The 12,005-nt window shown below is 42.5% G+C and overlaps 1 protein-coding gene across 4 annotated transcripts in view; it reads right to left on the bottom strand.

Annotated features, from left to right (window-relative positions):
- The window catches only part of LOC133279425 (BTB/POZ domain-containing protein kctd15-like), a 75,005-nt gene extending 64,126 nt beyond the window's left edge, over nucleotides 1–10,879 (bottom strand). For 2 of the 4 annotated variants that reach the window (XM_061473132.1, XM_061473135.1), the window contains exons 1-3: nucleotides 10,738–10,879; nucleotides 10,324–10,516; nucleotides 3,270–3,445 (exon numbers count right to left, since the gene is read on the bottom strand). In XM_061473132.1, the coding sequence (XP_061329116.1) occupies nucleotides 3,270–3,445; nucleotides 10,324–10,326 (179 nt within the window). In that variant the 5' untranslated portion in view covers nucleotides 10,327–10,516; nucleotides 10,738–10,879. The remainder of the gene's footprint in view (nucleotides 1–3,269; nucleotides 3,446–10,323; nucleotides 10,517–10,737) is intronic. The other 2 variants (XM_061473133.1, XM_061473134.1) reach the window with 2 other exon arrangements.
- Between the last annotated feature and the right edge of the window lie 1,126 nt (nucleotides 10,880–12,005).

The raw sequence follows: 12,005 nt of genomic DNA, 5'->3' as shown, positions 1-12,005 counted from the left end.
GGGAATGAATTCCATCCAGAGTGACCTTGACACGCTTGTAACATGGGTTGATGGCAACCTTATGAAGTTTAACCATGACAAGTGTAAGGTCTTACACCTGGGTTGGAGCAATCCCAGGCACACCTACAAGTTGGGCAGAGAAGAGATTCAGAGCAGCTCTGCAGAGAAGGACTTGGGGGTGTTGGTCGATGAGAAAATGAACATGAGCCGGCAGTGTGCACTCGCAGCCCAGAAAGCCAACTGTATCCTGGCCTGCATCAAGAGGAGCGTGACCAGCAGGTTGAAGGAGGTGATCCTGCCCCTTTACTCTGCTCTTGTGAGACCTCACTTAGAGTATTGTGTGCAGTTCTGGTGTCCTCAACATAAAAAGGACATGGAACTGTTGGAACAAGTCCAGAGGAGGGCCACGAGGATGATCAAGGGACTGGAGCACCTCCCTTATGAAGATAGGCTGAGAAAGGTGGGGCTGTTCAGCCTGGAGAAGAGAAGGCTGCGTGGAGACCTCATAGCAGCTGTCCTGGGTTCAGCAGTAGCAGTCATGTTTCTCCTCCTTGGTAGCTGGTGCAGTGCAGTGTTTTGACTTTTGGCTCGGGAACAGAGCTGATAGAGATGTTTTGGTTTGGCCAAGGACTTTGTGAGCCTCACGCTCTGCCAGGGGGGAGGGGAAGCCAGGAGGAAGCAGAGACAGGACACCTGACCAAAACTGACCAAAGAGCTATTCCATACCATAGCACGTCATGCCCAGGATGTAACTGGGAGTTAGCCGGAAGGGCTGGGAGACTGCAGGGTTGGAGGAGGTATTGGTCGGAGCTTGGTCGGGCTTGGGGGGCGAGTTATCGGTCAGTGGGTGGTGAGGTGTTGTATTCTGTTCCCTTGTTATTTCCTTTATCATTATTATTATTGGTGGTAGCAGTAGTGATTTGTGTTATACCTTAGTTACTAAACGGTTCTTATCTCAACCTGTGGGAGTTGCATTCTTTTGATTCTCCTCTCCGTCCCTCCGAGAGCAGGGGGAGGGCAAGAAAGGGGGGGAAGTGAGCGAACGAATTACCTGACTGGGTTTAAACCACGACAGCAGCCTTCCAGTATCTGAAGGGGGCCTGCAAGGATGCTGGAGAGGGACTCTTCACTTGGGACTGTAGTGATAGGACAAGAGGTAATGGGTTCAAACTTAAACAGGGGAAGTTTAGATTGGATATAAGGAAGAAGTTCTTTACTGTAAGGGTGGTGAGGCACTGGAATGGGTTGCCCAGGGAAATTGTGAATGCTCCATCTCTCGTGGTGTTCAAGGCCAGTTTGGACAGAGCCTTGAGTGGCATATTTTAGTGGGAGGTGCCCCTGCCCACGGCAGGGGGTTGGAACTAGATGATCTTAAGGTCCTTTCCAACCCTAACTATTCTATGATTCTATCTTAAGGTCCTTTCCAATCCTAACTATTCTATGATTCTATAAGGGGAAAAATAATAGATTAAGGTGTATAATAACTTCATAATAACTTCATAATATACCTAGCAATAATCCTACTTGGGAAACTGGTAAAGGTTTATCTTTTGCTATAAAAATGTCATCTACAGGTCTTGTCCTGCAAGCTTTTACTCCAGTGAGAACCGATGTTTGAGCAGCTGAAAAAGCATTCAAGCCTTATGAGATAACACAGGAATACAAATGAAAGAAGGAACACAGGAAATTACCTGAGCTCTGGTCATAGTTTCATACTTTCAGTTTAAACAAAGTATCAAATCTGAAAAAATACTCTTTTGTTACTTATCAAAGGGAAGATTTTAGATTAATACTCTATTCTCTTTAAATAAAATCTGTGAATTTATGTATAATCTCCCAAAACGTCCATAACTGAAATTTTCAATAAGTCTTACATAGACATATTTTAAAAATAGTGTCAGCAGTGATATTTTAAAAATGTGGAAACAGATGTGCTACCCTATTACAAGTACTGATGAATCTTCCCTGTATTTTTTTTATACTATAAAACATTTGTCTGCTTCTATTATAAATCTCTCCCCACTGAACAGATTTCTTCTCTGTGATTAAAGTAGTACCACACAGACATCATAAAACCAGCACTGTCCAGAAAATTCATATTGTTTTGGCCTGTCCATAAAATATAGGTATCTTAGAAGTTGTTGCTTTTCCATAGAGAATTTCAGCAGCTCCCTTTCCTTACAATGAAATCACAGCCACATGCTTTATAACATCAGAGGCATTTCAAGGTGTCTCCATAAATGTAATTTATTGCTTGGGAACCCCAAACCTCTCCTTCATGAGAATACTGGGCATGCAGGTAGGAAAACCTCTGGCAGCAAAAGCTCCTGCTCTGGTTTGTTTTGGAGTCCTTTAACCAGTCTGCTGAGCACCCTGATACTGCACATCCACAGTCTCTTGGTGTTACGTATGAGGCACTTGCCTTTCTGAAAAATAAGCAGTCTAAATGATGAAAAGCTGAACTGGTTTAGTGATCATAACTGTAAATCAAAATCAGTTAGGTCTTAATATACTGCTCAAATTAATTTGCTTTAGCCCTTAATGCAGCAGTCCCTTCCACATTACCAGCATGGGGCTGATGCTGTCCAGGATCCTGCGGGACTCAATGTTACACACACAAATATGCTCTCATGCCACATCTATTCATAATAGGGCATATATGGAGTCTAATCTGAGATAATGCTGGCCAGATGTGTCACCAACCTGTCCAGCACAAATCAGCTACCTTTGAGCATGAAAAGATTCAATCTAGCCTGCAGCTATGAGCAGACAGAGCAAGTTGGCTGGGTGGCCACTGCCCAAAGGAAATGACCACTGAGGCACACAGCTACCACTGGGGTTAGGATTTTGGCTGGCCAACAGAAGCATCCATGAGTCCCAGTATAACAAAGCCACAGTTTTCTTAAGGAAGGAAAAAACTATTTCCTTTTGTTTTCCCCCTAAATCTGAAAGAAATAAGTTGCTTGGTACAGCTGGAAATAATCTAGAGCAGCACGCCAACAGATGCTTCAAACGCATCAACAGAGCACAGAAGACATTGAGAGAGAAAATGAAGACTCTTTAAATAATACATACATTTTACAGGCTTTTTTTTTTTTTTCCCTGTAGGACCCCAGTGAAGTTACTGTATAAATCAGAAACTGAATTATTCATAAGTGGTGAATATATAATAAATTTTATTTCACATTGAAATATTCCTCACAGGTACATGCCTCTCTCTATGCAATGAACAGAAATGGGTAACGAGCCTGAAAACACCAAGGTCTTACCTGGAGTCTGGGTACTTTGTCAAGGTAGCTAGGCTGCTGGTATACATGTGTCCTCCTACATCGATGTGCACAGGAGCGTTCGACTTGGTGAGCTGCGCTGGGAGAGGAATTCCTTGAGCAGCCAGAGGAGAAACTGGGGACCGTGTTAGAGACAGACGGGACATGCTTCTTCCCTCCTGTAAAAGGAAGACAAAAAAGAACAGTTTCTCTTAAATCTATCAGTGTTACCTTTCTTTCCAGTGTGATCACAGATCTAATCAGATCATTTTTGCATCTGCCTGACCACATATTCAGTTAACAAATTATTGCCACCACTGTAATTATGTGTATTTGCATCATTTTCTTCAAAGTACCAGAGGGGAAGAGAAAGATGCTTATTAGCAATAAGAAATCAAGAAAAAAAAAATGTTCAAGGTGTCAGCCTCAAGGAGCATAAAACAAACTGCAAAAATCTAATTAAAGGTCGTGGGCTTATGTGTTAGATGTGAAATATCCCCTGACAAACAAAAAACCAATTTGTGAATCGGGATTCAGGGGGTTTTGCAAGTTTGTCTCAGTAACAAGACACCTCTAAATTAGTGAATTCCTCAGTACCTAAGGCATTTAGTTCATACATGTAGTAAATTTCACATCAAACTAAGATCAATTTTCTGGTTTATTTTCAATAATTGTGAAATAAATGGATAATTTTCAGTTAAGCCTTAATATTGGACATAAAGAACTAATAAGCTTTCAAACTGAAAGCAATTAATACATGGAAGTAGCAAAAAAAGAAAAATAAATAAACTGACCCATGCTTTCATGGCAAGAAAGCACTGTACAATCTGGCATGTGAAATTACAAATTCAACAATCCACTTAATGTTTACTGCCCTGAAAATACCTGAAAAAAATCAGTGAAATTTCTGAATTGAGTCAAAAAATCTTCATCGGATGTACAAAGCAAAGAAAAAACAACAAACCTGAAATGTCTTAAAAATGAACAGGATAACCATAGCAAAAGAAAATTCCTCAGTTCTCTTCTGGAAGAAAAGCACAGCTTATCCTGCATGAAACAAGTGTCTCAAAGCGATCTCAGTTAAATTGGTACAGAGGGCATACATGTCAAACAGAAAAGGAAAAGAAACCTTTTATAAAAGTTTAAGAAAATATCCATCCATTCTCCCCCTTATGGGTAAAACAACATATGCAAAACATTATAGTTGAGGACATTTTTTAATATAATCTAATTTTCTTGGTATTTTGTTCTGCAAGCATGCTACCAAGCATCCAGGCTCTTCCTTGCATCTGACAAGCATTTTACATGCAGCATGGCAAAGTGAATTCCCATTTCTCCCCCATTACTTTGACAATTGGCCTTAAAATTTAAAGCTGGTCTCGCCTTTCTCTTAGCAGTATTTTGTATTTGCACAAGACGTCAAGATGCCCATGCCACTAGATGAACAGACAATTAGCAACATTCTTTGTAAAAAAAAATAAATCTGAACTGTATATAAAGGGATTGAGAAATGTTAATACATCTGGAAAGCTTCACAAAGTCACTGCAACATCTCCATTTACTGTATTTCAACTTGATTAGCTCCTAAGCTAACCAAGCACAGAAATACATCACCTCATTATGAATTCACATCATTTCCTCTTCGGAAGCTGGACAGACATCTGCACTGAACATGAAGCAAATACCAACTCTGCCTTAGGACTTCTGTGTCAGACGATGCAAAATTGGGCATTAACATTTTTACTATAGCATCACCTTTGAGGAAAGTGATTGAATCATTTCATGACTGAAGACACTGCTTTCTTGTTTCCCACAAGAGACTGTTGTGGGCAATCTTCAAGTAAATATGTCATATAGCATAAATAACAGAACTAACTTTTAAAAAGAAATTAGTATGTATGTACCTACAAGTATTTTAGTGATGTGCTTAATAATCTGTGGGTTTTTGGTAGGGTTTTTTTTTCCTTACCAAAGAACACTGTAAACCCATATTCACTCTCTACTCCTTCACTTAAACGAAAGGGTCAGAAGATCCAGAATGAATATCAACCCTGTCTTTGTTCGGACCCCAACCATTATCACTAATGATAAAGGTGCAGACCTTGCATGGTACAGAGCTGCCTTAGAAATAAATCTCACACAGTTTCACAAAACAAGTGCCTAATTAGGGCTTATCTGCACCCCTTGTTACAATTTCCAAATTAAATCAAGGGACTTCCAGTCCTCTGTAAATGCATCTTACATTTAACCTTCTACCTTGAAATACATACTTCTACCTTGAAATACATACTTCAGTTTTAAGACATGCACAGATAGCTAAAGATCAAGTGATCAGAAACTATTTGTGCATATTTAAGCGCTGCTGCTATCTCAGGATTGTGTTTAATGTTAGTATACCAGTAAATTCCTTGATCTGTAGAGAGTCTGAGATTCTCAGTGAGGCCATACTCACAGTAGATATTTAATTTATACTATTCACTGGAGTGACCTTTTGAACAATCCTCTGCTTTTGGCATCTCTCAGCTAGAACATGTGTCGAAAAAAACTTAAATTATAGAAAAATCACTGGAAAGCTAAAATAGTTCTCAAACTTTTATGGCTTTTTGTACTTACTGAGGGTGCCACTGGCTTTCTGGGGGAGGGGAGGAGAAGGGGAATAAAAGCACAAGCTTTTCCCCTGGTTGGAAAGGATTCATATTGTGATAAACATAAATGCATTGGCTTTCACAAATCATAGGTGTGGTTATGTGGATATAACTGTACGAGTTTGCAAAGCTCGCTAAAGACACAAGATTAGACAACAAGTTGAAAATGGCCAGAACTCTTGAGCAAAATGGAGTCACAGAGCAAAAGAATTTGTAAAGGGGGGGGGGAAGGGGCTTGGTATAAGAAACTCTAGTGCCTGGAAAACATAGGGTTAAAGAACTTTTAGCCTAACTTAGGTCGAAGATAAAGAACAATGTTTCCATTGCAAGTCTGTGGAATTTAGTGGCCCCACTATACATGAATGAATGATTTCACATCATCCTTTTACTTATCAGTTTAGAGACAGTGCCTCCCAAACATCTGCTAGCTTGGGATACTGCTTGTCTGCCCATCCTGTTTTGCTTGCAATAAATTTTGCACAAAGATCACACTGTTCTAAATCTTTGGTAGTTATCAGAAGAATTACTGAAGGCAAAATCAAGAGCCTGATTCCCAAATTATGTGAATATTTATTTTTTACAACATTACACACAAAGATCTTTCAGAGACAGCTTATTTGTTTTTGCCTGTGAAATACAAACTCACTCCTCTAAACAAGAAAATAAGGTTTTATTGAGGGACAAAGTCAATAAAGCAAAGGCAACAGCGCTGGCCGCATGACCGTAGCCAGAGGAGCAACTGATTAGTATTTGTTACAGGTTTATATACTTTCACTATTGCATTAGTAATGTACATATTCATAATTCCTGCGTATAGGCGGGGAATATTATAACTAGCTTCAGGAACTTATTATCATAAGTCCCCTCCTCTTGGCGTCTGCGCACTGCTCTCCAGTGATTGCAGGCAGGGGTCTTGAGGATGAAGTAAGCAGTCTTCTTCACAGTGTACTTTTCACCTTTGGCACAGTTAGATGCCCCAGTAATCACACAACTAGCTGAAACCAGCCATATCTGTAATTCTTCTGATAACTACCAAAGATTTAGAACAGTGTGACCTTCCTGCAAAATTTATTGCAGGATGGGCAGGAGGAGTACAAGGAGTATCCCAAGCTAGCAGATGTTTGGGAGGCTCCGTCTCTAAACTAACTGATAAGTAGAAGGATGGTGTGAAATAACTCATTTTTGTTTAGTGGGGCCACTAAATCCTGTTATCTCACCACAGACTTACAACACAAACATTTTTCTTTAAAACTAAAGATACTTTAGAAGACTAGTGTGAAACAATTAACTCATGTTTAGTGGGGCCACAAAATTCCACAGACTTACAACATAAATATTGTTCTCTTTCTACAACCTAAATTAAGCTAAAAAGTGCTTTATGTTTTCCAGGCACTAGCTTTCCTTATATCAAGTCTCCCCCTTCTTTCTTTTACCTTTACAAATTCTTTTACTATGTGACTCCACTTTGATCAAGAGTTCTGGCCCTTTTTAACTTGTTGTCTGATCTTGTGTCTTTAGCGAGCTTTGTTTCTGTTTTCGTAAACTCAGTTATAATACAGTTATAAATACAGTTATATCCACATAACCACACCTATGATTTGCGAAAGCCAATACATTTATGTGTTTATCACATGCCTTTCTAAGCTAACTGCATAAGTACTACTTGTAAAAGCTATTTGCCCATGCAAAGTGAAATAATCACAATGCCATGCTCATTTACACACAAAATGATTTTGTGTCCCATTGTGCTCACAGTTGTTCAGCTCTCTAGGGGTGATTAAACTAGCTATGCTGCTACAGCTTGAGATGATTTCACTGAATCATTTCACCGCGAAGTTGCTTCTTTGCTAAGCTGTTATTTTAACCATAAAATGTAAACAGAAGGGAGCCGTAAGAGCTCCATTCAGCTCCGTGCCCAGGGCTATAACAGTAGGGCAGAAAATGCTGAAATACTGCAGAATTTTCCAGGGTGTTGCCTTTCTTGCTCTAAAGCCTTCAGGAATACTGTTCATTTAATACACACTCTAGATGATACATTTCAGATCCTACTAAAAGAAAGGCTTCAAAAGTGTAAGAACTTTTGGGCGGAGAAAGCTTTCCCACCTCTGCACACAGCTCGGGGCCATGGTAACCAATAGTGCTCTTGATGTTGGGAAAATACAGCAGGAATAAACCGCACAGAGCAGACATATAGGGAGACAAGGGAGGTGAAAGGTTGCAGAGAAGAAATCAGCAACAGACTGGAAGGGGCAGTGAAAAAAAGGGAGAATGAAAAAGGAGGCGGCTTGGAAGGAGGAACAAAGTTAAATCTAGGAGCAGGCACTTAAAAGACTACAGATGGGAAGCAAGACGAATTAAGGATGTAAAAATGCTTTTTTTTTCTTAATTGTTGCCAGGATAAAAATCAACTGAAGTTAATGCTATTATTCACTCATGCTGTTTGATTCTTTCGCACATTTAGGACATGAGCTAAGAATGGCAGGTTTAAGGACCTGCCATGAGGCATCTTGTTCCTAATATAAGGAAAGTGAGTGCCTGGAAAACATAGGGTTAAGATACTTTTAACTTAGCTTAGGTCTAAGATAGAGAACAATGTTTGTGTTGTAAGTCTGTGGTGTAATAACAGAATTTAGTAGTCTTACTAACAAGAGTAAATTATTTCTTTCCATCCTTCTAATGAGTGACCATACTTCTAATTATCAGTTAGATTGGAGACAGTGACTCCCGAACATCTTCTAGCTTTGGATACTCCTTGTCTGCTCTATCCTGTTCTGCTTGCAATAAATTTTGTACAAAGCTCACACTGTTCTAAATCTTTGCCAGCTATCAGAAACTTGCAGATAGGGTTGGTTTCAGCTAATTTGTGATTACTAGAGCATTCAACTGTGCCAAAGGTGAAAAGTGCACCTTGAGGAAGACTGCTTACTTCATCTTGAAGACCCCTGCCCACATGAGGGAGACTATTCATCTTGAAGACCATCGGAGGGCAGTGCGCAAGCGCCAAAAGGGTGCTTATGATAATGAGTACCTAAACTAATTGTAATAACCCCGCCAAACTCTCGGGAACCTAATGAATATGAATGCTTGTGTGTAATAAATATCTGCTTGGTTAACCCCTCGGTGTGCAAGTTAGGAGGAGTGATTCCCCTTGCACCCAGCGCCGTAATAAACGTACCTGCTTTATAACTCCCTCTCAGTTGTAGAGTCTGATTCCGTGCTTCACTCCGGCTCACGCTCCCCGGGACTGTTCCCAGAACGGAGTCGGGAGGGGGGAAGGGGGGGAAGCCGTTCTCCCCCCTCTTCCCCCTCCCCCCGCAACCTCCATTCCCATGCCAGGAGGCCCAGGAGAGCTCTGGGGTAGGCTCCCCCAGCAGCCCAGCACCCTGGGGTGGTTACCGGCTGGAGTCACCCAGCATGAGAGCCGGCGCGACCGGAGGGACACGGCGGCTGCGAACCCGGCAATTACCTTTGTCTCTACACAGCCAGGGATGGCGACCGCTCGGGTCTGCCTCCGGAGACACCCAGAGACAACCGCTCACCCCGTGAACCGGGCCTACAAACAAAGCAGGGCGAAGGGGAGGTTGCAAACCGTGGACCTCCACGGCTCCAACGCTGAAAGTCCGTAAATATTTGTGCACGCACCTCCCCGCTGCTTCCCTCAACACCAGACCGAGTGACAGAGGAGATGGTGCCCAAAACTGTTACAGTGGAGGTGGGGGAGCTCCCTCGGGGAAAAAAAAAAAAAAAAAAGGCTTTACCTCCCCTTCCCAACCCGCCTATCTCCAGCCGATTTACTCCAAGTTTCACGTCACCCAAACGCTTTTCCAGGCGTGATGTCCGGGGAAATCACCAGCAAGCAACGCACTCAGTCATTCAACTTCTGCCTTTCTCTTTTAAAACACATTGTGTGCCCAAAGGTAAAATTCAAGAACAAAAAAAAAAAAAACAAAACAAAAAACAAAACGGAAACAAATCCCACAACATGGCGTCATTTACTTATTCCCACATAACAAGACAGATGTCTTAGATGAATGCAAGAAAAAAAAAAAAAGGAAAAAGAAAAACAAAACAAAAAAGCCAGCCCCGAATCCCCTCTCCTTCACATTTTCCGCGCAGCCACTGGTGGTGAGCATTAGCCAGGCTAATATATTAATTTTGCAGAAGTGTGCCACATCGCATGCAGGAGCAGAAATGCAAACTATAGCCTAGAGTGGTTTGAAGTCTACCCCAAAACAAGCCTTCCACTCTTACTGGCGCCAGTTTCTTTCACAGCCCGCCCGTATTTTCCATACGCGCCGCTCCCCATTGTCGCCTGCCTTCCCTTTGTGCCGAGCCTCCACGCCGCCAGCCCCCGCGCCCCACTTTGCGCTGCCCCGCGCACCGCCCGCCCGACCCCCGCGGCTCCGCTGTACCATGCAAGAGCGCGGAGAGAGCCGCACTACCTCCGCCGCGCTGGAGCTTGGATGTTGTCTTCAGAGCCGGGGCGGCAACGTGGGCACTCCGGGCCGCGGGGCTCCGCAGACGCGGCCCATACTGGAGCGGAGAAAACCCAAACATACACACAGAGACAAGGCACTATCAAAGCTGGGCGGCTGCAAATGGGTCCTATAGTTTAAAAAAAAACACACAAAAAAAAAAAACACAAAAAAGCACAAACAACAAACCACCCCTCCGCCGCTTCTCCTCCAGAGCCAAGAGCCAAGTTAGTTTGAAGAGGCACTTTAAAAAAAAAAAAAAAAAAAAGGAGAAGGAAACGGGAGAAAGCGATAGCGCGGTACGATGCAATGCGATGCACGGCATGGCGGAGCCGCCGTCGTATTACTTACCTTGAGCACGGAAAATATGCGTGAGACCCCGTTTGGCTTTGAGCTCTGTTGAGTTTGCGTGTGATGGGCTCAGCTTTTTGCTTTTATTACTATCTTTGCTCCGCAGATAGTGCTATGATTCTTATTATTGTTTTTAAAGCTCCACTCTCTATCCCCCCCCCGCCGTTTCTGCTTTTTGATGCTTCCTTTTCTATTTATTTTGTGTGTGTGTCTGTGGATGTGTGTGTGAGAGGAAAATAAAAGCCTTAAAATGAAACTGCAGAGGCTGTTATGAGAAGAAAAACAATAATCCCGTCTCTAAATAACAGAGGGAAGGGAGGAGGAAAGAAAGCGAATTCTTGCTCAGGGCTTTGTAAATGCCTGCAGGGCAGAGGATTAGGCTACAATCAGCTCAGCCCTTTGCTTTCGCCCTAGCTAATTTTGCGATCAAAATTGGATATTTTCCCCCCCCCTTTGGTGGAGGGTCTCCAGATTTTTTCACTCTCTCTTCCCCCCCCCCCCCCCCCCCCCAAATAAAATAAAACACAACCCTTGAAAATGAGATTAAGCTCCTAGGCCCCGCCATCCGCAGAGCCCCTCCATAACAGCGCAGGGCGGTCGGGGCGGGAGTCCGGCGGGGCCCGACCCGACCCTGCCAGGGGATAATGGTTCGGTGTTGGGGAGGATCAGGCCACTGTCATATCCTTCAAGAGACTTACAGAAAAGAAAGAGGAAAAGGGGGGATAGGGAGGTGGAAGGGGGGGAAGTTGATATTAATCACTGTCATTGTCTGATGTAGTGTTTCCCCAGGCGTTTTCAACTAGGCATAAATTTTCAGCTTCCAAATAAGTAACACAGGGCACGTTACTCACATTTCTTGACTCCTCTTACAATTAAGGTAGCACCCACTCTGCACTTGTTGATAAAGTAGATCAAGTTAAAAAATAAATATTTTTTAAAATAGTCCCGACCCTCCTTTACTTAATCCTAGTCCATGTAATAAATATTACACCTGTGAACAAAGGTGCATTACACCAGGAACCAGGGTAGGAAATCTTCCTTAAATGCCACAGATGTAGGTCACCATTCAAATTGCAATCATACTATTAATATAGATGATATCGTAGTTCAGTGATGGCCCGTTCCTAAAGGGAAAGGATGGTATTGGTTATGTGGAAAAAATGCTTCTAAGACTCTACCCCCAACTGGAAGGGGGCATGCACCTTAGGTGCTGTAATACGCAATTTTAACCAGCCTGTCTAAAGCGGTATTACAAAACCGAATGGCTC

This window comes from Pezoporus flaviventris, unplaced genomic scaffold, assembly GCF_033815535.1.
Source record: "Pezoporus flaviventris isolate CSIRO_AGI_PZ_B2104156 unplaced genomic scaffold, CSIRO_AGI_Pfla_v1 ptg000077l, whole genome shotgun sequence".
Lineage (NCBI taxonomy): Eukaryota > Metazoa > Chordata > Aves > Psittaciformes > Psittacidae > Pezoporus > Pezoporus flaviventris.
This window is presented reverse-complemented; position numbering and strand designations above follow the sequence as displayed.